This window comes from Eptesicus fuscus, chromosome 18, assembly GCF_027574615.1.
Source record: "Eptesicus fuscus isolate TK198812 chromosome 18, DD_ASM_mEF_20220401, whole genome shotgun sequence".
Classification (NCBI taxonomy): Eukaryota; Metazoa; Chordata; class Mammalia; order Chiroptera; family Vespertilionidae; genus Eptesicus; species Eptesicus fuscus.
This window is the reverse complement of record NC_072490.1, coordinates 7,720,079-7,746,606: the sequence shown is the minus strand read 5'-3', so window position 1 is coordinate 7,746,606 and position 26,528 is coordinate 7,720,079. Positions and strand designations below refer to the sequence as shown.

General features: G+C 55.0%; 1 protein-coding gene across 3 annotated transcripts in view; it reads left to right on the top strand.

Annotated features, from left to right (window-relative positions):
* ULK4 (unc-51 like kinase 4) overlaps window positions 1–24,025 on the top strand; it is a 250,082-nt gene extending 226,057 nt beyond the window's left edge. For all 3 annotated transcript variants that reach the window (XM_054729835.1, XM_054729834.1, XM_054729836.1), the window contains 2 exons: window positions 21,262–21,347; window positions 23,847–24,025. In XM_054729835.1, coding sequence (XP_054585810.1) covers window positions 21,262–21,347; window positions 23,847–23,910 — 150 coding nt within the window. In that variant the 3' untranslated portion in view covers window positions 23,911–24,025. The remainder of the gene's footprint in view (window positions 1–21,261; window positions 21,348–23,846) is intronic.
* The last annotated feature ends 2,503 nt before the right edge of the window (window positions 24,026–26,528 follow it).

Here is a 26,528-nt window from a genome sequence, read left to right as displayed (position 1 = left end):
CCTGGGCGGGCAGGTGTGGGGGCCACTGTGCACAGTGATTTTTACTTGGGCATGACAAAGGCCTGGTTTTATTTTACTACATATATACATACACACGTATGTGCAGGGGTGGGCAAAAGTAGGTTTACAGTTGTTCATATGGAAAATAATGCAATAACTAGTAAATAATACAAGAATAAGCTATGTTTTGCATGCTCAGAACTGGAAACCTACTTTGCCCACCCTGTATATATATTCAAATGTATTTTTATATGTGTGTGTATATATATATATATATATTTATATCTATCTATATTTTATATATAGAATAAAATCCATTCTTTCATTAACTACTACACCTGCTTTAGTGGTAGGAACTTCTCACATGCCATTTCAGTGTCTCAAAACCATTTTCTGTCCTGGCCGGAGTGGCCCAGCTGGTTGGGCATCGCCCCGTGCACCGAAAGTGTCTGGTTTGATTCCCGGTCAGGGCCCGGGTTAATGCCCGGGTTGTGGTGTCAGCCCCTGGTAAGGGGTGTGCAGGAGGCAGCTGACCTATGTTTTGCTCTCACATTGATGTTTCTCTCCCTCTCCCTTCCTCTCTCAATAACAATCAATCAAAAAATATAATAAATTTAAAAAAATTTTTTTCAACCAAGACCGTGAAAATTCTAGAATTTACCGAATGGTATTTACATTGAAAGTATCTGCTTTACCTTATAACATGAAGTCTGATTTTTTAATATTTCATTGGAGTTTAAGTCTTCTAAGAAAGCAATGAATGATTCAAATATAAATATTTTGGGGGGAAAGTGTTTTTGTCTCGAGTCCACCTGCAGCTCATCTGAACGCTTCCGGCTCCCAGGACTCCGCCCTCCGGGGCTTCTTTCAGACATGCTCACTGATCTCAGCGACCAAACTGACACTCACTTTGTGAAAAGAGCTTTACCTTGTGCGTTTTGGGGAGACTGTGGCCATGACCTCACCTTGCAGCCACCAGGGACCGCGCATGCAGTGTCAAGCTGTCCCTTGACAACAGCCTGTCATGCACACCATCGGAAAAGTGCGGGCTGCGCTGTGAAGAGACGAGGGCCCTGCATGTCACCACCGTGCCGGGCCCTCCTGGTCCTTCCCCTCTCCCTGCTGGCGAGGAGCAGCTCATCGGGCTGGTAGTTCCTCCTGGGCAAGGACGACCCTGTGTTTTCACTCTCGCGGGGCTAATGCTTTTCTAACCTCATGTCTCAGTGCAACGCTTCCTCCACTCGGGAGGGAAACGCAGTTTGTCTGGAGACGCCGGTTGGAAAACGAGAAAACCAAGGAGGCTCTCCCAGGTGAGGGCGTGCGGGCGAAGGAGGACGTGCCCTCAGGTGGCCGTTGATGAAATGGAGAGGAAACTCGGGCACATGGAGGCCCAGGCAGAGGGTGCCTTCACCTCAAGCCTTTGCCTTTGCTTATACAGCCCCCACATTGTTCTCCCCACTTGTCCAAGCCTTCCTTCCGCACCCGCTGCCCGCCTCTCTCTCCACAGCGCCAGCCCTCGGCCGGCCGCACGCCGAGTGGCCGCTCCCCTAACTGGCCTGTATGCTCTGAACCTCACGGTACTGCCCTGTTTTCTCCGATTCTTGAGTTCTTAGTAAATGCTCCCTGCCAAATGAAGGCAGGGTCTTCTATTGCATGCCTTTGTATCCCCCTGTGCACACATAGGCACTCAGGGAGTGCCCTGGATTTGTTCACGGATCTCATAAATGCAGCAGATGTCTCAGCCCCCCTCACTCAGGTTAGCTTTCTATTGCAGAGCATTGATTCCTGACGGTGGGACGGTAGGCAGGATGTCTCCTCCCCACGGGTGGCCACGCCTCGTCGTCTTTGTGTCCCCCTGCGTCCCTAGCACAGGCGGGCGGGGCACACCAGAGATTCTCAGAATCTTCTGGCTGAATCGACAGGCAGGCCCCCGTGGGAGTAACCGCAGCCTCAGAACCCAGAGCTCAGGCTGCCCGGCTTCTGCTGGCTCGTCCCGCAGTGACCCTGGGTCTTCGCCCCTCAAAGCACCATCACCGAAATGCTGCGGGGCCCGAAACAGCGCGAGATGACCGGGCGCAGGCTGTGTCGCCTTCCCCATTCATGCACCCAGGGAGGTAGCTCACCTGCACTCCCACAGGAGAGGAGAACATTCCAAACCACTTTCATCCCATTTTTCTATTGTTTTTGTCATAAAGTCTCTCTGTTCCTTGGTGGTCTTGACTGCAGCTTAGTTAGCTTGTTCCTTTGTGTTGACTCGGTAAACACTGCCCTTATTGCAACCCCCTACCCTGGGCCTGCCTTTTACTCCCCCCGCCAGTGCTCTGGAGAGTGAGGGGCAGGGTGGGGGTTCGTCTCAGCAGACGTGCGGGTGTCTTTGCAGCCAGCCTGCCCGAGGGGCAGCGGGCATGGCTGAGCGCCTGGCTGCAGGCTCCCGGATGCCAGGTCCTGGCCAGCTGGTGCAGACTTGACGTTCTGTGGAACAGGAGTGCCGAGGCCATGAGGTGTTTAGTCAAAGCACATGCAAGTGCTAATTAGCCCACGTCTTCCCCTCTTTGTCTTGGAGCTGAATTGAAAGTTTATCTCTTTAGTTAGGTGCCCAGGCCCTCTGATTTTGGGGCTGTTTTTCAGCTAGGGTCAGGATTTATTTATTTTTTCTCTCCTTCAATATCCACTCATACACAGAGCTCTTTTATATATGTAGGTGTCTGGTTTTAATTTACACCAATGATTTTGTGCTATTGATCTTGTTCTTTTTTTAAACTTTTCTCCACCTAACACTATACTTTTTTTTTTAATTCTCACTCAAGGACGTTTTTTCCATTGTTTTTTTTTTTTTTTAGAGAGACTGTAGGGAGGGAGGAGTAGGAGAGAGAGAGAGAGAGAGAGAGAGAGAGAGAGAGAGAAGAAGAGAAGAGAAGAGAAGAGAAGAGAAGAGAAGAGAAGAGAAGAGGAGAGGAGAGAGACATGTGAAAGACATTGATAGGGTTCCTCCTATACGCCCCCCGCCAGGGATTGAGCCGGCAGCCTGGGCATGTGCCCTGACCAGGAATCGAAGCATCAGCCCTTCAGCTCACCCCTTATATCCATTGTGATCCGTGTAAAGTAGTGCATCACTGCAACTTTAATTTGCCTTTCCCTGCAAACAAGTGCTTCTGTGGACGTTCTGTTCATATCCTTTTCCCATTCCTCTGTCCGTGGCTTTCTCTGGTTGAGTTGCAGGTATAGCATAGATTTATATCCAGATATTTATATGTACTAGAACCGTGGTCGGCAAACTGCGGCTCGCGAGCCACATGCGGCTCTTTGGCCCCTTGAGTGTGGCTCTTCCACAAAATCCCACGGCCTGGGCGAGTCTGTTTTGAAGAAGTGGCGTTAGAAGAAGTTTAAGTTTTAAAAATTTGGCTCTCAAAGGAAATTTCAATCGTTGTACTGTTGATATTTGGCTCTGTTGACTGAGTTTGCCGACCACTGTACTAGTAGATCTAAAGATGGCAAATACTGCCTCCACGCCTGTCATGTTTGTTAACTTTGCCTATGATGTCCTTTATTGACCATAAAAAGAGCAACTGTTTGCCTTTGGTCAGCACCGTGGGAGCCTTGATGGAGAAGTCTTTCCCTGATGCAGTCATAAAGACTCCTGCCTGCAGTGTGTCCTTCTCACCTTAGTTTTGGCAATGTCATCCTGTAAATCTTGGGTGCGCATTTACTTCTGTTTCTTTTTCATTTGAGTGAAGCAAAACTCTTGTTTGCGATGCAGTCTAGCAAGCAGGAGTGCTGAGCTTTGGATTGTTTGGCTAGAAGTAAGCATCCGTGTTTTTGTTTTTTTAACCATCGGTTCTCAGACTTTCCTGTCCGTGGGAGCTTTGTGGACGTGCAGATCCTTGGTCCCTGCCGAGGGTTCTGGTCCATGGAGTCCGGGGAGGGGCGCTGGCACCTGCTCTGCATGCAGGTCCAGGTGATTCGGACGCAGGTGGCCTGAGCTGGTGCTTTGAGAGGTCCGATCTCAGGGAGGGGCCAGTCGTGGCCGGTGCATCACTTGACGAAACACCATTTACATCAGTCCAGACAGGGACTGCAGGGAAGTGTACCTCAACCCCAGTCCAGCCTCTGGGGCTGCCTCGCTGGAGTGGGGGTCACTGGGGTGGGGGAGCAGGCGGCTGTCTGCCAGCTTGCTTGGCAGCGTGTTGAATATTTTATGCCCCGAGCTCTTCTCCCGGGAATGCTGAGCTGCTAAAGGGCACTGGGGACTGGGAAAGGCTCTGCAGAGCCCATTACTACCCTGACTAACACCCCTCCTGTCCTTCTAAAGGAGCCCCTGGAGCAGGAATGGAAACGCGGGATCTGGGGAGGAAACGACGAAGGGTAAAAGTTAGAGCCAGAAAGACCTTGGACAGTTTCCAGCCTTAAAAAAAGAGACAGTAAGATATACTTGCATTAAATCGCCGAACCTTAAAACTCGTTCCAGAGCAGCCTGCGCGGCTTCTTTAAAGGTCGGGGCTCTCGGAGGGAGTTCAGGAGCGTATTCAAAATGGAGGAGTCCTGTCCAGCACGGTGATGGGCAGGAGCGTATTCAAAATGGAGGAGTCCTGTCCAGCACGGTGGTGGGCAGGAGCGTATTCAAAATGGAGGAGTCCTGTCCAGCACGGTGGTGGGCAGGAGCGTATTCAAAATGGAGGAGTCCTGTCCAGCACGGTGGTGGGCAAAAGTGGATCTTGGTGCCCAGCCTGGTTGTGGGATTGGCCAAGGTTACCGGATGCTTCCTGGAGTCCCACGGAAATGGGGGACCTAACTACTACTACTCCACTGCTCTTCTTGGTTAGAATAGGTGTTGTCATCTGGACCATTGACTTGTGTTGTCACCTTCATCATCGTCATTAGGGTAGTAAGAGTGACCCCTCGGGGTTCACATGGCAGGGTTCACACAGGACTTTCCCCTGGGTTATGACCTCTTCAGAAGACTCATGGCCCGGAGTTGAATGCCCACAACGAAATGGTTGCTGTACGTACGATAGTTTTGTGTCTGTATACGTGAAGAAACCACTGTGGAATCAATAGATAAAAGCTTGGGGTCTTCAGGCAGTAACTGTAACTCCAGCTCCACCACTATTCGTTGGGTGAGCTGGGGGGGAGCTGTTTAACCTCTCTGACCTCAGTTTCCAGATCTATTCATTGGACACAGTAGCAATGCCTGTTTTCTGTAGGTCCTAGGATGGTCACGTGACACGATGATATAAAGTGTTTAGAAAAGTATCAGGCACGTGGTAAAACACCTAGCAAATATTAGATACTTTAAAAATGAACATGGTGGTGTGATGGGATTTGCCTTGGCAGACTGGGTATGCACTCGCTTTGACCATGGGCCAGGATGTGTTTATAACACAATGCACGCAAAGATCAATGCATGCTGGGACCCCCGTGTGTGCTGTGGACATGGACGGGCCTCTGCCTGGGTGTGGCTGTGCGGGCATCGCGAGGCCTTGATTAAGCTGCTCCCGGGTGCCTTCGTATTAATTGGGAAGTGTTCTTCAACCTCAGAACAACTTTCCTACAGAAATCAGTGAAATCTTCCTGCAAATCCTGTAGAATTTATTTGTTATCAATTTATTGCTATCCCTTCAACATGATTGTGTTAAGTAATGCCCATTATAAACACATATTTTGAGGAAAGTTACCTATCATCAAATGCTTTCTCTGTAGAAATAAAGGTTTCCCATCTAAAAATTGTTTTAGAAGAGCAAATACCCGTTCGCTTTTACCACTTAGAGCTGCCGTGAATGTTCCAGAAATAAATACTGGGTAACATTTACCTCTTCCTTAGTTCCCTGCATTTTCACAGCGTTATGCCAGCCTGGGTGACCCAGTGGGCATAAATCAGACAGCTCCACGGGTGCCCCAGGCTTCCACCCAGTCAAAGAAATGTAACCAAAGCCTTATTTTCCCGTTTTTCACCTACTCGGTCTGTACCTCCTAAAAATAAATCTTGTGTTGGCAGGTGTGTGATGGAACTGGTGCTCGGGCTCTGCTGGTGGTGGTGAAACCTGGCCGGGCCCTTGGGCGAGGCACCTGCAGGCCTGTTTCAGGAGCCACCTTACAGCTAAGAGCCTTGACTCGGTCATCCTGGCCCTGCAGCTCATCCCAAAGAAATGGGCTGAAACATGAGACATGGTGTATGCGTAAAACTACTTATTCTTATGAGTAATCCAGAAGTCCATCCACATGGGCACGATTAGGCAAATTATATTAGCCTCCTTCCGTGGAATATTTTATGGTCACTAGGAATTATTATAATAAATACAGATTAGCAATGTGGAAAACGTGTGGGCTGTAATGGTTCACAGTAAAAAAGTGTCACAAAAATAGTGTATTCACTGGGTTTACAAACCACTCCTCTGAGCAGAGGATCACAGGACATAGGACCTCCCCCCCGAATTCCTCAGAGACCTCCAGGTACCAGTTACATATCGCGGCCTTGGCCCATCCCCCCAACCTTACTGACTCAACACCGGCCACCTTCATGGCGCGTGACGCCACGTCAGCGACCGCGGCCGGGAGCCGCCGCTGGTCTTTGTGGGTCTTAACTGGACTCGTGCATCCCGGGCAGCTGCAGGCCAGGCCGGTGGTTCTCGGGTCCGCGAAGCCAGAAGGGCTCGCTGAGGAGTGGAGGCAGTGGAGGTGACAGGAGCCTAGAAGGGATGCAGATGTAACCTGAGGAGAGGGAGCAGAGGCTCTCCCCCCGTCCTCCTCTTTCCAGCTGGAAGCCACGTAACCTCCGTCTCCGTCTCCCCAGCTGCTCAGTGGAGGGTATTCAGGTCGCCAGCTGCTGTGCGTCCAGCTGCTGTGCGTCCAGCTGCTGTGCGTCCAGCTGCTGTGCGGTTAAGGGAGGTAGCACACCAAGTGCTTGGTACGTGGTGAAGCTTTAGTAACTCAGCTGTCTTCCTCGGGTGCCGCCATCTATAATAGCAGAGACCTCACCCGATTTTGTGCCCAACACGGTCGCACGCGTGGAGAAGGGGAGGCCGGGGCCTGGCGCCTGCTGCTCAGCCTTGCCGCTTCCTTGGCGTCTGCCCTGCAGACCTGCCGGGATGCCCTGAGCAGTGAGGAGAGGTGGGGCGGCACGCCCCCGGGGTTCCCTGCCCTGTCTCTGGGGACCGGCGGCCCCCCTCAGCTGGTTCTCTGGGACCCCCAGGCGCCCAGGCTCCTCCTGTGAAAGCCCGCCCCGGCCTTGACCTTTTGTCGGCATAAAATGTGTGTGTTCAGGCCCCCAGAGCCCGTTCAGCTCGCCTTGCATTTCGTGGCTGTTTTCACTCATGTTACATTTCAGGGGGAGCTGTGTGGCAGTATTTATTATTATTGCCAGCACATACTGGCCCAGACAGCGGTAAGATGTAATTAAGAATTCGGAGGACAGAGTTGCCTTGGGGTCCCATCGATTATTCCGGTCATTTGAATGCAGCGACCTCCCCCTCCGGCACCTGCAGCAGGGCGCTCGGTAGCAGCCCCGATTTCACAGGGCCGGCGCCCTCCGGTGATGGCGTGTGCTGGCAATGGGAACATTTTCAGTGTGTGGTTTGTAATCGCCATAACATCAGCAACAACAGAACACTGTAAATGTGTTAAATAACCAGACGTCTTTAATGTGTGGGAGGCGCAGCTCTAATGGAAAAAGGGCGACACCTGAGGAGGGCCCCCCCCCCCACACCCCAGCTCTGACACGGAGCCCCCTCCACACCCACAGTGTGCTCGGGCTGCGGGTCCCCGGCAGGCAGGGCGGGCCTGCTCTGCTGTGAACCGAACAAAGTGGGACTCAGATATTTGTCGTCTTTGGCCATCACATTCCAGGACGAGTCTGGACACTGGCCATTCACAGGATTCCTGGGAGGAGGGTTTCTTCTCCGAGTAAATATAGCCTCCGGGCTGGGCACGGTGGGTTCGGCAAGCTTTCGGCTGAAGCTGTGTTGGGACAATACGTTAAGGTCCCTCAAAGCATTCTTCGGGCCGTGTGTTAGCTACTGACGATGTGAGCCAGTCGCAGACTCTCCGAGTCCAAGTGGGTTAAGCAGGAAGTGCATTCCGTCTCACACAAGAGGGTCCAGAGGTCCAGGGGCCCCAGGCTCTGCTCGCTCCTCCTCGAGTCGCCCGCCTCCTTCCGCGAGCTGCTTCCTTGGACTGTCGTTCCAGCGGTCGTACCGAGACGGACCCCCCAAGACTTCTCCCCTCAGCCGGGGGAGGGTGTACTGCCGTCGCGTCCCCTCTGTCCCGTGGTCTGTGGGGTCCTGAAACGGGGCTGGGAAACCGGCTGATTTTTTCTGCATCGATGTCCCTTCCCTAATGCAGCTGTGGCCAAGCCCACGTCCAGGGAGGACAGCTCACTACCACCTGCTCTCCTGGGCCGATGGCGGCAGCAGCTGGTGCGTCTTGGTGGGCGGGCGTGGCAGAGCCACAGCTTCCCGGGGTGGGGTCACCTGGCCCTGGACCCTGCAGGTGGTGGGAGAGAGTCTGCGCACGTTTGCCAGCAGCTGGGCTGTTCTCTCATGCGCGGCCAAACATCTGACGGAGGCACCAACTTGTCCCGACGCGTAGCCACAAGGTTTGCCTGCCGTGGCCGCGGCCGCTGCCTCCCCGCCCTGTATCTCCCCGCCCTGTGGCCATTCTCTCAAAGCCGGATTCTAATCTTTCCTTGAAAAGAATATTTTTAAAAAGATGTTTTCTCCCTCTGCGAGACACCCCGTGGAAAGATGAGCAGGAGGCTTTGATCGCGGAGGCACCTTTTTAAGTTTGCTCTTTTGATCCGCTGTTGTTCCTCTGTACTTAGAGGTTTGCTTCCACATCACCTAAACATAAGGTCAATAAGACAGATACTTTCAAAAGCAAAGCCCAGACCCCCGCTTAATTGCAGCCCCTAGCGCAGTGCTGTTGCGTTGTTCTTCGCAACCGGCAACTTGGTCAGAGCCTGGCAGGGGAGGAAGAGGCGACTTCCCAGTGGGTCACGGGCCTGATGACCCGAAGCCCAAGCAGCGACTACACAGAACACACGTCAGCAGCTCTGCTGCTCCTGTCCCTGCCCACAGGCCCTGTAGGAAGTGATAGGAAAGCTGCTCCTTCCCTCCCACCCCCCGCCCCGCCCCCGCCGTGCAGGTTTCCCTCTGACTTTCCAGCGATGACCCGGTCGCTCTCCATCCCATTGACACGGGGGCCTCGGAGCCAGAGGGGTGGACCGTGCCGGGCATGGCAGCTCCGCGTCCCCAGTGGACGGAGCATGCATCCTGGTCTCGGAGCTGGGAGGCTGTGTGGAGGCCTTCCCCTCCCCCTCCCCCTCTCCCCTCTGCTGCCACACAGAGAGGAGCCCTGGCCACGCGAGGCCTCGAGCTACAGACGCCGAGGACTCCCAACAGATGGAGCCCAGCCCCGTGGGACGTGACCGGCTGCCTGCCTGCCGAGGGCTCAGAACTCGGCGTGGCTGCCGTGAGTCAGGTCCACCAGCACTTCGTTCTGGTTCACTCTAGTTACAGTCGTGTATTCTAGGCCAAGGCCTGTAATTAATTTGGCTACATCTGTGCCAAAACATGAGTAAGATTTAAGATCCCGGGGTTGCCACCCATCTTTAAATCCCTGAGTCAGTCCCCCGGCTTTTTTTTTTTTTTTTTTTTTTTTAGATAATAACCTGTGCTTTTTGAAGAAAACTGTTACCACTGTGACTGAGCTGCGGTGTCGTGCTGGCCGTCCGCCTGCTGTGCCACCTCAGGATGCACCACTGAGTGCGTGCGCACAGAGACGCAAACGTAGGGCACCCCAGTTTCCAACAACCCCGGGACGGCCAGATAAGCTCTGGACTCGTAACATTACAGGGGACTACGCAGGGACTCCACCGCAGGCAGGATGGAGCAGGAGGCGCCGGTGTGCCCTCCCCGCGAAACACATAACAATGCTGTGTGTGGCGGTGGTTTCCGGGGCCCTGGCCTGCAGGCTGTGGGAGACGGTCCCGCGAGGCCGCGCAGAGGGAGGTGAAGCTGCGGGTGGCTCAGCTCACTGCCTTGAGAGTTTGCAGGCCACGCAGGTGGAGGGCGAGCTGTGATGGAGGCCAGGAGGTTCTTCCTGGAGTTGAGGAGGCCGAGCTGAGCGTCCAGGAGGCAGGCAGTGCCCGGGACCCTGCGTGGGGAGGGCCGCGGACATCTGCCGGCGGCCTCCACGGGGTGAGCGGAGCCCTGATCGGTGCGTGCGGGAGGCCCTCAGTGCTCGCCCAGGGCCAGCACGAGGCCTGCCCACCGGCCAGGCCGGAAACTGCTGATTCAGGAGGCGGGCGTGTCACGCACGGTAAGGGCTTGCCTCGGTGGTGGTGAACGTGGGCCGTGGACAGCCGTGCTCCAGACTCGCCCACTAGGGAGTCCCTGGGACCAAAGCCCTGCATCCCTGTTAGAGTGACGGCCACGTGGGGGCCACAGCTTCCTAAGGCCGGGCCCCAAGCCTGTCACCCGCACTGGCCACTCTTCCCCTCCTGTCCCTCTCCTCCTGGATCCCACGAGGACGCGGGCAGGGCCATGGAGGTCGGAACCTTGCATAGAGGGCTGCCCGGCTCTCTGATGGTGCCTGGGAGCCTCTGAGGCCTGCCTCAGTCAGTGTTTTATCCCCGGCCAATCGGACACGCGTCCAGGACGCGCTTTCCCGTGAGCCCAGTTCTGCTCGTCGCTGTGGTCCGTCAGACTCGGCCCAGAGTGGGATGTTGGGTCAGCTAACTTCTCCTGGGAGTCTCCCAACCCCATCCTTCCATCCCCCCACCCCCCCCCGCCCCCCCCCCCCCCCGCAACACACACACACAGCGCCCGTCAGTGCCCACTGTGCACAATGGGTGAAAGTCCAGGGACTTCAGGATCCCCTCCCTCCTCCGTGGTGCGGCCCGGGGAGGGCGGGCGGCGTCTCTCCGAGGAGCTGCTCGCTTCCTCACACGACCGTTGTTAACAGGCTCCCGTGGCGTCTCCGTGTCTGATCAAGCCCCTCCACTGAAGTCACAGCCACAGGGAGCGTGCAGCCAGCTGTCCAGCAGTCCGTCCATCGGCCTGGCTCTCGCTCAGTGGTGCCTGACGGCTCTCACCGTGGGGACAAACATGCTTTCCTTTCCTTCCCGTGTCACTTCCTCCCAGTTGGATCAGTGGGGACGTCCGCCGCCCCTCGTGCTTCACTGGGTCCCAGCAGTGCCCGGTGAAGGGAGGACACGCCAGGCAGCGGCGGTGACAGACGCTTAGCTCAGAGTCCGCTCTGCTGCCGCTGGCCCTGCCACGTGCGCGGAGGCTGCTCAGCTGGTGGGGAGCCCCTGAGGCGCCTGCCCCTGAGCCCCGGGAGGCGTGTGTCTCACGGTGGAGGCCCTGACTTGACCCCTGAATCTAAGCAGGGCCCGGCACATGGCAGGGGTCACACCGGCTGCTGTCCGTGGGCCCCTGGACGGTGCGGACAGGGCTGCTCGGGGGCGCTCACCTCGGAATGAGTGGGACCCGTTTTCCGCCCGCCCCTCGCTGCACCGAGGGCCTCAGGAGCAGGTCGGGGTGTGATTTTCCTTCTCCCACCAGAGGCCTCGGACTTAGGACGTGCCTGTGCTCACGTCCCGTGTTTTTATCGTGCGTGTTTCTTACTGAACCGTGTTGTGAGCGTTCCCTGTCGTCCTTATTCACATGCCTGGGCCCCGGCAGCGTGGCTCGGTGGGCGTGTGGCCTCATTTGGTGGCGTGAGGACTTGTCTAGCCTCGTTGAATGAAATCGCTCCACGCACCCCCTTCCCCCACAATAGGTAGTCCCAGGAAAGGGCTGGAAACCGGCACTGTTAAGCCACTCATATCAAAGCCCCGCCATCACACACACATACGCATGCACACCCGTGTGTGTCCACATGGACACACGCACATGCACACGCACACACACCACATTGAGTGATCCCTCATCACAGACACGCCGCAGTGTGAACGCAGACTGTTCCTGAGCTCGGCGAGGGGCCTGTGGCTCAGGTTTGCTCACCGCCCTCCCGCCCTGGGCCCGCCTCCTCACGCTCACTGTCACGCGTGCTTGGTGCCACCGAACAGCTTCCTCGTGAGGAAGTGATTCCAGCGCGTCGGGGCCGGCACCCAGGCCGCCGCCTCGGGATGCGATCCATGGTCCGTTCTCAGCGCCTGGGCGGGTCCTGGGGAAACGCCGTGGCCGGGCCTGGGTCTCCCCGAGCTCGGCCAGCCTCCGTGTGGTCCCGTAGCCGCCGAGGGCCGCGACCCTAATTCTCTGCCAATAAAGCTGCGTCCTGGCCGTGGTAGGTGGTTGGGTCAGGCCTAGAGATTTCCCAAACCAGCAGTCTTGTCTTCAACATGTGAAACTTACTGGACTTAATGGCCAGAAACCAATGTAATTATGAACAGTTTCTAAGCAAGAAGGGGATTTTTACTGCCCCACAGAGAGCTGAGGGAATTGGCTGGCCCAACATGAAGAAGGGAGATGTGGATAATTTTCTTCTGGGAAATAATCATGTCTTACATGGGGTGGGAAAGAAAAACACGCCACTGCTCAGTGGCTCCCGCCCAGGGCCTCGGGAGAGCAGGGGCCACAGGCGCAGGCTGGAGGTGGGTGGGGAGGAGGGAGGTGTCCGTCTGGCCACGTGGAGGAGCATGCAGACCCCAGGAGGAGGGAGAGGTCACGTGAAAGAGGAAAAGTTCTCATTAAAGGCTCGCCTCTGCCATCCGAGCGTTCGGGATTGCTCACCATCACCCTGCTCTGCTCGCCGCTGTTCCAAGTCCGGAAGTGAGTGCTCCCCACTTTACCCGGCACTGGAGGCGGCTGCGGGAAACTGCAGGCCGAGCCGTTCCCTGGGGACCTGGGCTCCCAGAAGCGGGCGCTGGCTCCCGGGCAGAACGGCAGCCTCCTCCTTACCTGCAGGGGGCGCCGCCCGCCTTCCCCAGCCAGACACCCCCAGGCTCTCCCTCTGCACATCATTTTCTCCCTCCTGAGCAGCCCCCTTCAACCTGAGGAGCCCCTGCATCCGGTGCCACTGCTCCCCGGGGCCCAGTGCCGCCAGGTCTCACAGCGGCTTACTGAGCTGGGCGCCACGCGGGCCACCTGCTCACCAAGACGATGCTCCTTAGCCCGGTACCGTTCAGGTCCCCCCCAGACCTGTTCACGGGGGTCGGGGCCAGATCTAGGGGAGCCAGGCTTTGTGACGGGGCCTGTCTTGTCGGCAAGACCCCACCTCTTCCCCTGAGATGCCCAGAGTAAGTTCCCCCGGGAGCCCCGTCACTCCCTGGGGATCAGCGACCCAGACAGGAACGCCTGGGGGACCTCTCGGTTTCTTGCACCGCAGTCTCCGCTGCCCGCCCCGTCCGACAGGCCTCACTGGGTTTGTTGAGGGTCTCCGCGGGACCCAGGGGAGGCACAGACCCCGCGAGGCAGCCGAGGGCTGTGCGGGAGGGTCGCTCGGCGTCCAGGAGACGTGCTGAGCATCTGGGCTGTGCTGTCCCAGCCTCGCTCTGATCTGATGGCAGCTGGAGAAGTTTCTGGAGGGGCCAGAATGAGCAGCAGCAGGTAGAGAGGGGCGGGGGGCTGCCAGGTCCCAGCCCGGCGTCCCTGGCAGGGGGTAGCATGTCTCGATTCGCAGTGGGTAGCGTGGCTTTGAAGTAACATAGGAACCTCAGCTGGAGAGAAGGCGGAGTGTCTGTTAAGAGCACAGAGTAAAGGGGCTGGGTGGGTAGGTTTGTTTTGGGATTTAAACTCTCTGAAGTAGTTGTCATAGTTACCTGCCTGTTTTTACCTGTATTCCTGAGATCTGAAGCCCATGGAATTAGAATAACTCTCCCCCGTGAAGTTCGTGTCGGTGCCAACAGGCCCCTGGGCTGCCCTGCTGTGGCGCCCGGGGACCCCGATTTCCTTCCTCGTCTCTTGGTGCGGCCTGGGCCTGTGCAGGGGGCTCGCGATTGGAAAACCGGGGTTAACGTAGCTTCCTCAGCCACTCGCACTCGGGACCGCTGCGATCTGGACCTCCATCAGACATGCCCACGAACGAGGCCCCACAGCCTGCCCACACCTGACTCGGGCGCAGCCACCCGCTCCGCACTCCCCCCCCCCCCCAGACATTTCTCCACGGAGAAGCTCGCCCGGCGCCCTGGTGGAGGCTGATGCTGCGCCTCCCATCCGGAGCGGATCCGTCACGGACCACGATGGTGGACTGGCAGTGCCTCTGACGTACACGCTTTCCAGGCCTGGCTCTGTCGCTCAGCGGCTGCTGTGTCCCGGACAAGCCGCTGTCCCCGCTGTCCCTGCAGCCTCGGCTGCACACGGCAGAGGGGACATGGGACACGCCTGCGGTTGGTTTGCACTTGGGAAGCCGCAGTCCAGAAGCATCAGCCCCGCCTGTCCCCACAGGCAGGTGCAAAGCCACCACCTGTAGGCCGTGAGCCGGAGGGAAGTGAGGGATAATAAATTTACGGGCACTTGCAGAGTTTCGGTTACACGTAGTGATGCCTGAGTGCCGACTGACAGGTCGCCACGCGGAAGGCCGAAGAAAGCGACATATTTACCCCAAATACACGGGCAGCTTTTCTGCGTGTCGTCAGGGACACAGAGGGGCGGGCCCAGCCTCCCAGCTGGTCCAGCTCCAGCGTCTCCGTGGTTTTCCCGAGAAGGCGGGCTGTGGACGGTCCCGGCAGCGGGGGAGCCGCGCCTTTGGAGGGACCCGTTCCCTTCGGCCGGGTCTCACCGGGCAGCTCCGGGCAGGCGTCTCGGCAGCAGCACCAGATGACGGCTGGCGCTCCCCGTTCGGCTGGCAGGGTTCGGCATGAAGCAGAGGAATGTGAGGCCGGCAGGACGGCTGGCAGGAGACAGACACCTGCCACCTGAAGGTTTTAAAATAATGAAACAGCCCCCAGTGGACGCGTTCGAGCCCCGGGAAGCTCTGCTACACCGGTGCCTTCCTGCAGAATAACACCGAGTTTGCTGGCTGGTGGGGATGAAGGGGCTGCTAGCAGTGCAAACAGTAACCCAGAAGCGGTGCGTGTTTGCCCCTCCGCCCGTCCCCCCGCGTCCTTTACGCCTGAAGGTCACCACTTGCCCTTTGGTGACTGAGAGCCTCAGCCGGGAGAGGGTGCCCAGGCCGCTTAGCCAGGAGCGCAGTCCCGCAGGGAGCACCCTCGTGCCGACGGCCAGGGGACCCTGGTCTCGGTGTGCGGCCCGCACTCTCTGCTCACGCAGCTCGAAGGAGAAGGAGGAGGGGTGACTTGGCAGCAGACCTGCCATTTGGCTTTTAAGCAAGTTTAAATAGAAGGTTGAAGGCCAGCCGAAACCGGTTTGGCTCAGTGGATAGAGTGTCGGCCTGCGGACTGAAGGGTCCCAGGTTCGATTCCGGTCAAGGGAACGTACCTTGGTTGCGGGCACATCCCCAGTGGGAGGTGTGCAGGAGGCAGCTGATGGATGTTTCTCTCTCATCGATGTTTCTAGCTCTCTATCCCTCTCAATAAAATATATTTAAAAAAAAGAGAGAAAAAATGAAGACTGAAGGCCAGACTGTGTGGTGGGTGCAGCGGTGCTTCCGAAGGAAGGGTGGTGTCCATCTTCATGAATACGCTTCGTGGCCAAACTCGGGGAGAAAGGAGAAATTCACGCCTAAGGATCATCCAGTTCAAAGCCACTCGAAATCTGAAGATTGCAAACGACTAATTTCAGAAAGCTGGTGCCGCAGGACAAAATAATTTAGCAGGGCAAATGGAAACTCCTGTCTTTTCAGAATCACCCAGATTTATCTTTATTCACATCTCACTCTAAAGGTCAAATCAGACGCATGAACCAAGTAACACACGTGTGCTTTCCTCGCTGGTTTTCCGTTTCCTGGCCAAGGACATCTTGGTCCTTCCGTTCTCCAGTGACCGGGGAGTAAGCTGCGGAAGACTTCTGCATGCAGCTTTTTACGTGGACATCAGTTTTCAGCTCACGCGGGCGGGTACCCAAGAGTATACTTGCTGGGTTGTAGGATGAGGTTGTGCTTCATTTTATGAGGACTTGCCAAGCCGTCTTCCAAAGCGCTGCTACTCTGCACTCCCACCAGCAGGAAGGGGACTCTCTGTTGTCCTGCCAGCGTCTGTCACCGTCAGCGTATGAGCGTTAGCCTTTCGAATAGGTTGAATCGCACCGCAGTTTTAACTTGTGTTTCCCTGATGGTCAGTGATATTGAGTATCTATTCAAGGGCTCATTTGCCACCTATATATCTCTTTGGGGAAGTGTCTATTCAGATTTTCTGCCTATTTTTAAAATTTGGTTATTCTCGTTGAATTTTAAGAGTTCCTTATAAGTTCTGGATAAAAGTCCTTTATCAGATACTAGAGGCCCAGTGCACGAAATCCGTGCACTCGCGGGGTGGGGGGTCCCCTCAGCCTGGCCTGAGCCCTCGGGGGATGTCCGACTGCCGTGGAGGTGGGAGAGGCTCCCACCACCACCGCTGCACTCGCCAGCCATGAGCCCGGCTTCTGGCTGAGCGGCACTCCCCCTGTGGGAGCCCACTGACACCAGGGGGCAGCTCCGGCATTGAGCATGTGCCCCCTGGTGGTCAGTGCACGTCATAGAGACCGGCCATTCTGCCATTCGGTCAATTTGCATATTAGCCTTTTATTATATAGGATATATTTGTTAAGTCTACATTGAATGTAGATATTAATATATTTGGGCCTACATTTATCACATTACTCTTGATTTCTGCTCTTGTTTTCCTTCCCTCTTTGACTTTGTGTTTGTCTTGCTCTTTTTTTTTTCTAGTTTCTTAACACAAAAGCTTCGATTATTGATTTGAGACCTTTTTTAATATAAGTACTTAGTACTATGAATTTCCCCTTAAGCACTGCTTTAGCTGTATCCCATATATTTTGATATATTATATAGTCATTTAATTTCAGTTAAGAATATTTTCTAATTTTCCTTGGGATGTCCTCTTTGATCCTAGGATTGTTAGGAGTGTGTTATTTAGTTTCCAAGTGATTGGAGATATTTCTGTTATCTTTGTTATTGATTTCTATTTAATTGATTATGGCCAGAAAAGGTAATTCATATGATTTCACTTCTCTTAAATTAACATTTGTTTTATGGCCCATAATATTGTACATGTTGGTGAATATTCCTGGATTCTTGGGGGGAAATGTATGTTTTGCCATTGATGGGTTTAGTGCTGTACAATGTCAGTGAGATCCAGTTCGTTGATAGTGTTGTTCAGCCCTTCTACATCCTGCTGATTTTTTGTCTACTCATGCTGTCTATTACTAGGAGAGTAATTTTTAAGTTTCTAACTATAATTGTGGACTTGTCTGTTTTTCCTGTTTTTGCTCTGTGCATTTTTAATTTCCATTGTTAGATACATACACATTTATTGTTATAGCTTCTTGTTAACAGAATCCTTTTATCAAAATGTTATATATCCCTAATTTTCTTTGTTGTGAAGTCTACTTCGCCTTATTGTAATATAGTTTTCTTTTGATTCATATTTGCATAGCATATCTTTTTCATCCTTTTACCTATCATACTATATACAAATTAAGATATTTGTAGATAGTATATACTAGTACTTGGGTAATATTTTAATCACTCAAAAAATCTCTTTTATTTACTGCATTTAGATTGTTTACACTTAGTGCTATTCTCGATATGTTAGGGTATAATCTACCTTTTTATTTGATGTCTGTTTTCCCCCCATTTTTCTTTTGCTTTCTTGCCTTTTTAAAAAGCTCTTTAACTATTTTTAGTATTACATTTTGTAATCTATTATATTTTTACTACCTAATGTATTTTTTTACTATATCTGTGTAAGGTTTTTTTTTAGTGGTTGCTATCCTATATAATAAAAGCCTAATGTGCAAATGGTCCCCTCAACTGGGAGTTCAACCAGGGGGCAGGGCTGGCTGGCCAACCGCTGGAAGGGAGGCCCCCGCTGGCGGTGGCAGGCAGCCGGGTGGGAGGGAGGTCCTGGGCCGGCAGCCGGCAGCAGCTAGCGACCCTACCCGGGCATGCAATTCAATTAATGATTATAAGTAGACTGTGATTATAAGTAGGCCTCTAGTTGGGATTATAAAATGCTTTACTTTTCACAGTCTACTTATAATCATTAATTGTAATATAGAAACCTTAGCACTTTGTAGGCTCCTTTACCCTTCCCCCTTTATGCTTCAGGGTTTTTAAAATATTATATCTATATACAGCAGCACCCCATCAGACAATATTATATATTTTGCTTTTCTATCATCAAGCATCATGAAAGAGAATATTCTGTTATGTTTATTCGGATATTTACCCTTTCTGTTGCTCTTCCTTCATTTCTGATGTTCCAGGTTCCCTCCTGGTATTATTTCCTTTCTCTCTGTAGAACAAATTTTAGCAACTCTTTTAAAACAATTCTGCCTCTATTCATTTTCCTTCATATGAGAATGTCTTTATTTCACTTTAATTCCATAATATTTTTGCTAGATATAAAATTCTAGTTTGATAATTCTTTTCTTTTAGCACTTTAAAAATGTTTTGTCACTTTCTTCTGATCTCAGTGTGATGAGAAATCCACAGTAATTCAAATCATTGTTCCCCTCTAAGTAATGCATCATTTTTTTCCGTGCATGCTTTCAACCTTCTTTGTCTTCAAGTTTGATTATGAACTACTTGGGTGTGGATTCATTGGATATCTTGTTGGACATTTTCTCAGCTCCTTGAATCTGTAGGTTCATGTCGTTCATCACACTTGGACTAGTGTTAGCTATGATTTCCTCAAATACCTTTTCATCCATTTATGCTGTTCTCTCGTTCTAGAGCTCCAATGACACAAACCTTTTGTTATTGTCCTACAGGTCCCTGAGGCTCTGTCCTTTGTGTCTTCAGCAGTTTTTCCTCTGTTGCTCAGATTGGATTGTTTCTGTTGATCTGGCTTCAAGTTTGCTGCCTCTTTCCATTCTGCTGATGAGTCTATTTAGTGTGGCTTGTTTATTTGTTTGTTATTATATATTTTTTGGTTCTCCTTTATATTTTTTAATTTTTACAATCTATTTTATTTTAATACTTTATTCTGTTTTCATACTGTTCTATTCATACTGTTTAAAATGAACATATTTTAAAATATTAAAATGAACATATTTTCATACTGTTCATTTTAATATTTGTTTCAAGAGTGTTATAGTCTATTTTAATACTTATTTCAAGTGTTATTGTTTTAGCATTTTTATAACACTTTAAAGTCTTTGTCAGATACTTCCAACATCTGTGTCATTTTCTTATGTATTCTCTTGTCTCATGTGAGTTGAGACTTTTGTGGTTGTTTGGATGCCCACATTTTGGATTTTATCCTGTTTTAAATATTACATTGTAAGGCACTGTGTCTTGTTGAAACCCTACAGAGAATATTGACACTTCTATTTTAGTAAGGAATTATGTTGGTTAGGTTCAGGCTGCAGCTTGGAATTAAAGTTCAATGTCAGGTCAGATTCAAAGCACTTGCAATGCTGTTCGGATCTCTCTTGTGTGTCCTCCAAGGGTCTGTCTGGGATCTGGGCAGAGGCTTGTGAGCTCCGTTCTCTGAGTTTTGGGTGTGCTGTCTGGACCAGTTCCATGCGAGCACACGTTAAGGGCGAGCCTAGGAATTCATAAGCAAGTTTATGGGTTGCTTTCTCGAGCTCTTCCCGATCCATTATCTTCCCACTGCTTCCTGGTTCCCTGGGTCTCCGTTTTCTGTCTGGCCACACGCCGCTTACTTCCACAGTTGTCACATCTGGGCCAGACACTGGGAGGACGCAGAAGAGAGTTCTGGCTGCAGACTCCTGTCGCAGCCGCTGTGGCCGCCCCCACTGTCGTCATTGCCACCCAGACTGCCTGGGGCCACAGAGCTGAGGAGAAGGAAGGGAAGAGTTTCACCTCTTCTCTGCGCTTTTGGGATTTCCTCTCCCTTCCCCAAGCCTGGCTTCTTCGGGGGCGCTCTCCTCGCCCTCAGTGCTCACTCCGGGGGTTTGGATTTGTTGAGTCCTGCTGGGCTTCCTGGAGGGAGAGGAGTGGTACCGTCACCACCACGTCGTGGGCTTCGGCGCCACTGTCCTCCCCCAGTCTGCCTGCCGCTGCTTCCCTTTCCTTGTTCTCCAGTGGCTGTGCCGTGTGTTCTGTGCAGGTTGCATAGCTGCATCCGGAGGGAGAGCAGGGGAGCATGTCTCTTCCCTCTCATCCAGAACTGGAGTCTCTGATACTGTTTACAGTTTTTATTTTCTAATTAACTCGTCTTTATATGCAGGACAACAGTTGGTGTTGCCCGTAAGAGTTCCATTAAGTGGCCAAATCACATGATTTTCAATTAATGCTTTTGGCTTTGTTGATGGCCACATTTATGTCCATTTCACGTGATGCTATTTTGGTCCCTTCCTCTGATTGCGTGATGGCCACTGTCTTTTCTGTTTGCACCTTCTGACTAGCCTGGCAAGGACACGTCATCTTATTGTTTGTTTGGAAGCTGCTGGGTGATTTTCGTGCACACAGTCCCGTGGGAGGGCTGGTCAGGGCAGTGGGTGTGGATGCAGCTCAGCGGACCTGCATGAGGCACGTTTTGGGGAACCTCACTGAAGGGCCCAGCCCGTCGGGGTGAGCTTGTGCTCACCTCAGGCATCACTGAACCGCAGCCGCGTTCCCAGACAGCAGCCTCTTGAGCTCACCCAGTCGGTGTGCGTTCAGGACACGTTTCCCTGCAGCTCTTGGAAGACGCAGATCCCCGCAGAAAGCACGGCCCGTGCAGCTGAGCCGGCAGCTGGGCGAGGCACCTGTGGGGAGCGGGGCGGCGAAGGCGCAGAGTCCACCTGGAAGTGTAATGACCCCGTGACCTTCCTGTCACTGTGGCTAAGAAATTTCAGCCTCTTCTTAGAACTGGGCGGGGACAGTCCAGCCTGGGCTGCCAGGTCAAGTGGAAGGAACACGTGAGCAGGGGGTCACCTGAGGCCAGCCTGGTGCCAGCCTCCTGCCGGGGATCGGCTCCGGCTCCCTGGGTCCTGCCACGGAGGCCCCTGTGCCTTCCTGAGCCCCCGTCACCTCAGCTGCAAGGCAAGGCTGTGGGAAAGAGTAAGTGACAAACGTGCAGGGGATTGCAGAGCCTTCCGAAAGCTGTGCCACATGAGGCACCCCCCGTGACCGGGCACATCCCCGCCCCCAGGGGTCACCACCATCTGCCTCTGTCCCCAGGGTCAGCAGCCTCCTGTGGGGTGGGGCTGAGTCAGGGATGGGCCCACCAACCACTGTCCCCTCCCGCCTTTGCAGGTCACCTCCAACGAGAAGCACCTGGAGAGCCTGAAGGGTGCGGGCAGCCTCCTGCGGGCGCTGGAGTGGCTGGCCCCGGCCGGCGGGTGAGTAGGCCCGGGAGGGCCAGTGCACTCTACTGGGCTCAGCAAACACCGACCCATTCTTTTCTCTCCTCCTGCGCCCCCGTTCCCTCTACACACCAGGGACCCCCATCTTCCAGAGGGATCTCAGTGGCAATGACCGGTCCTTGCCACTGGATCCCTCCCGGCGTGGGAAGCATCATCGCTGTGTCTCTATCCCCTGGGGGTCCCCCCACTGTGCAAATGAGGGGTGCCAACAGGAAGAGGGAGAAAAATCAGAATATCTTAGCCCCCCAATATCCCATCTATCGGAGACAGAGGTGAGGAGAGGAGTGGACTGTGACCAGTTGGGAGGGGACAACAGGTGGGAGATGTGATGACCCCCATAAGAAAGGCAGTCGGTACCCAGCCTGTGTACAGGCACCCCCATGCCAGCCCGGGTCACAGGCGACAGTACCGCCACCTGGCAGAGGGGCTGGAGGTCAGGGAAGGGCTGGGGTCAGAACCGACAGCCCAGCCTGCCCGGCAGCACCAGGCCACCCCGCTTGGCCAGAAGGAAAACTCGGAACCTACAGAGCAGAGTGTGTGACTCCCAGAATCCGAGTGTGAGCTTAGCTCTGCCTCCCAGGCCCCAGCTGTGCAGTGTCTAGAACATTCTAGAAGTGAAGTGCAGACCAGGCAGCCCTGTCACCCAGGAGCGCCAGCCCCACCATCATGCGGATGCTCAGTGGGGTGAGTGCTGCAGGGAGGGTTCATTCCGCAACGACACGCACCCCCCGCACCCCCGAACTTGAGAGGTGGTGGCAGCCGGTGGGGGTAGAGCTTATACTGTTTACTTCAATGTCAGTGCCAAGTGACAACGGGAAACACACGGGATAGAGAAAAGTTGTCCCCAGGCCTCCATGCTTCCCGCCAGCTGGCCCTGGCTCAGGGCACCGAGCCTGGCAAGTGGTGGGGAGGTTTGGCGGGTGGTCAGTGAATGCAGTGACCCCTCCTCCCTCCGGCCACACCCCCCCCCCCCCCGTGCTGACAGCCCCGAGCCCCCGCTGCTGTCCGCCCGCACCCCGGCAGGAGGCCGCACCTCGAAGGCACACCTGCCTCCGCTGCACGCTCCCTGGTGGTGGTCAGGACCACGGGGTCCGATGGAGTGTTTCCGGGCTTTGAGATGGGTGTTAATTTGAAGAAATACCTGTGATTGCTGAGGGACTCTGTGGTGGAGGCTGGGCCCCCTCATCCTTTTTGTTCTTAATCCTGGATTGGGTGGGGGAGGGGGACACCACCCGCTGGGCTCCCCGCCCCGCCATGTTCCTGTGGGTGAGGGGAAGGACAGGCCGACTTGGTGGCAGGCCCCGCCTCACCGTCAGCCTGGTGTGAGGTGCAGACAGGGCCTCGGGCTGCGCCACCGTGGACTGGTTTGTGAGGAGCATGCACGGGCACCCCCAGGGACCCCAGCCCTGAGCAAACAGCCCTGGGCGGCGGCGGTGAGTGGCCGGCTCCTGAGAGCCCTCCCCAGCCTGCCCGCCCGCGGGACTCTCCTAGCAGGGCCTCAGCCAGCCTTCAGGCGCAGGCCAGTGCAGCCTCAGGATGCACCGCAATCTGGACCACATGCCAAAACGAGGCTCAGGGCTCCTGGAGCCGGGGGCCTCTCCCGCACCCGCACCCGCACCCGCAGCTCCAGGCAGGCGGGCGGTTGCTGCTGCGAAGTTGCCGTGTGCGGGCTTTGCTCAGGTGGCTGAAGAAAGGGCTTTCTAATGTTGACCAAGAGGGAGTGAGTGGCGGTGTCCTCGGCTCCGATGGGCTCTGCCACAGGCTGACGCGCCCTTTGCCAGTCACTGGGCCTTCCCGGGCGGGGCAGTCCCTCGGGACTTCGGCTGCGCAGCCCCGTCTCCTGCCCTGCCCCACGGAGGCCCACCCTTTATGCAGCCCCCACCCGATTATTTGACATCAGCTCTATTTCTGTGTAGTAGGAGGGTGCCGCGAGCTAATTTCATTCTTCAAGGTGAACACTGCTGTGTGTCCTTCTTTTCTTTGCTAACAGTTGTTGGGGCACAGGCTTAAATACGTCTCAGTTTGCTCTGGTAACAGTCTCCACTTTAAGGTCTTAACTGCACATCCTCACCTATGAGAAGAAGAAACCCGATTCGTGACTGATGGGCCCGCCAGCGGCCACAGGGAGCAGGAGGCTGCCTTTGGGCTGGGCGGGGACCCTTGCGGGACGAGGGCCGGGCTGAGCAGGTCTGGCTGCTGTCTGACTTGCCTTACAGCTCAGCATCTGCACCCGGCCCAGGGGGTTCAGATGCCGAGAGCTGGTGGGCCAGGAGCTCAGGCCTCGATTAGGGGTGCGGGTGGGGCCAGGTCTGAGCCCCACTGGGGTTGTGGGCTGACGGGTCCGCACCGCAGACTGGGAACTCGGTTTCTGCGTCTCCAGACGGCGGAGGGGCCGCCCTAGGAAGCAGCTGGTCCATCAGACACCAGCCCCTTTGAGTGAGACGGCACTTCAGCCTGACTCTGTTTTCCTCACAGTTCATCTGCCGACAGTGCGGTGGCCTCCTTGGCCCTGGAAATCCTTCAGACTGCTGGGCGCTAAGCGAGAAGGCACCGAACACAGGCCCGCCCTGCGGCACCAACCTCGGCTGCACAGGCAAGGCCAGCCCGACACCCCCCAGCCGTCCCTGCACCAAATAAAGCCAGCTGACGCCAGAGCCTGCGGCTGAGGTGCTCTCCCTCACTCTGGGCCCGGGAAACCGCCTCCGAATAGCGCCCTCGTCCTGGGGGGCACACCCCGGAGGCCAGGTCTGCCAGCTGGTCTCAGAATGTCCTTTCCTGTGTGGCCACGGGGCCCGCCTGCTCCGCGTCTCCACCTCTCCTGCGGAGACTGAAGGCAGCTCCCAGCCAGCCTCTGGAAGGGTGAGCCTGTCTGGCTCCCCGCACTTTTACCTGCCTGGCTCCCCTTCACCTCAGGGACAAACCAACCGCCTGCAGAAACGCCAGTGCTCCAGGAACGCTGGCTTCCTGGAAGGTCTGCCCATCTCGGTGGGTTGATGGTATCAGAGTAGAGTTGTCCCCCCAACTTCTACTGGCCAGTCCCAAATCCTTGAACCTCTTCAGCTTCTCCCTCTGTGCCCTCACACACACATGCCAAGAACCTCCTGGGTGGACACTGCAGAGGTGTTGGGCTGTTGGACCGAGGAATCTGGCCTGGAAGGTGGGATGGGTCCTGGACAGCTCAGATCAGGTGAGCAAGTTGATGCAGCCCCTGGTCTCTGGGGCCTCAGTGTCCGATCTGCCAAAGGAGAAAGGCTAGACCAGGCCACTAGCTGCTGCCCTTCTCCCAGCTGTGGGCTGCCCTTCTGAGGATGCGCCCCTCACACACACTGCCCCGCCAGGTGGGACCGTCCTCTGCAGAGCGGGCGGGGCAGGCAGAGGTGGCAGCCCCACTTTGGTAGCCACAGTGACCAGGGTAGTTTGCCAAGTTCATTGGGCTAGAAGGCAAGCAGCAGCTTTGTGCCAACTCTCCAAGGCGTGTCTGTCAGTCAGTCCCCACAGCCTGCGAAGCAGTGTCTCCACTTCCTTTCAGGCCGTCTGCTAGCTCGGCTGACCTCAGGACTCTGACTCCATGGCCCTGAGTCTCCTGTGGGTGTCAGAGCTTGAGCTGTAAACAGCTGGGGTGTAAGAGGCTGTCCCCCGAGCAGCAGGCCGTTCCGTTTGATCGCTCATAGCCTACTTACTGCCCACGGTAAGGAGGCGGCATCCCTTGTGGTCTGGCCTGGCCTGTGTTCCTGGGTGGGGTAGGGGTGGGGTGGGGAGTTAGCCCATGGAGCCGCCCGTCCTGGCTTTTGGCTCCAGCTGCTTTGCCTCCTGGGCCCAGGGAACAGGCCCAGATCTCCTGTTTTCCCAGACAACCTGTCCTCTCCCTTGATTCGGTTCCCGGGGAACCACTTGAGTTCTGGGTCTAGAGTCCTCCGAGAAGGTATTTCAAAGAATGGAAAAGCTGCTTCCCCCTTCCCACCACGCAGGGAGGAGTCTTTGCTGTTTAAAGTAAAACGGGGAGGATTTAACATCCCCAAACCTTGGTGAGGTGACCATTCCTGGCCTGAGCCCACAGCACTGCATGTTTGAGAAAAGACGTATCTCAGTAGGCGGGAGGCAAGGTGAAGGTCCCAGCAGGGCCACTGTCCTGCCCAGGGTGCTCAGCCCAGGGTGCCGGGCACGAAAGCTAGCCCATGCTGAGCCTGTACCCTGTGTGGGCCATGTCCTTCTGGACCTAGGGGATCCTTTGTTCTTCTCACCAAGTGTCAAATAGCAGCAGCCTTGATATAATGAAATCGAGGTAGGGCGCGAGCAGGCTGGCTTCTCCAGGCGAGGCCCATGCCCTGTCTCTGGCTTCCCAGGCTGCCTCCAGTGCTGAGAACACAGGATTCTGAGTGTAAGGGGTCCAGACCCAGGTACCTGCTGGCCTCCCCTTCCCACCACCTCCAAGCTTCAGCTATTTGCTCGCCAGCTGACACACCACTGGGACAAATGGTGTCCCTGAAGTCGGCAGCCGAGAGCCCTCGGGCCGGGGAGTGGCTGCACAGGATCCTGCCCCCCCCAGCTTCCCCTCGACTAACTACACCCTAACGCAGCGAGACCCTGTGGAGACTGTGCCATAACTTCTGCCTGGGAGTAGGTGGAGGACTGTCTGTGAGAACCGTCGGGGTGACTGGCTCCAGGTGGTCAGAGAAGACGTGGGAGTCACGTGGGCAGCTGAGGAGGTAGGTCTGCTGGGTGCAGCCACAGAACTGACTGCCCGGTGGTTCTTTGTACGTGTCCAGCCCCTCACATTCCTTATTACCATGAGGTTTTCTGCTACCTGATGAGGTTCCAGGTCAGCTCTGTGAATGGTGTAGCTCAGAAAGTGCTTGTGGCTCAGGCTCTTGTCCAAGGGGAGGCGAGGGGAGGTCTCCCCTGCCTCCACTTGAAGCAAGATGCCCGTCTTCCTCCCTCCCCTGGCAACAGAAACATAGGACGTAGAAATAAATCTCTGCATACGGATCTATGCAGCGACTGGGGGAGGAGCCTTGGGAAAGGGAGTGGGGGAAGAAGCTACAACATCCCAAAAAAAGGGGCTTGGCCCTGGGGGGTTGTCTGGAGTGGGATGGAAACCAGACTGGACAAAGGTCAGGAGGCCCCATTAGGCTCCGGCTTCGGTGGGGCTGAGAGGAG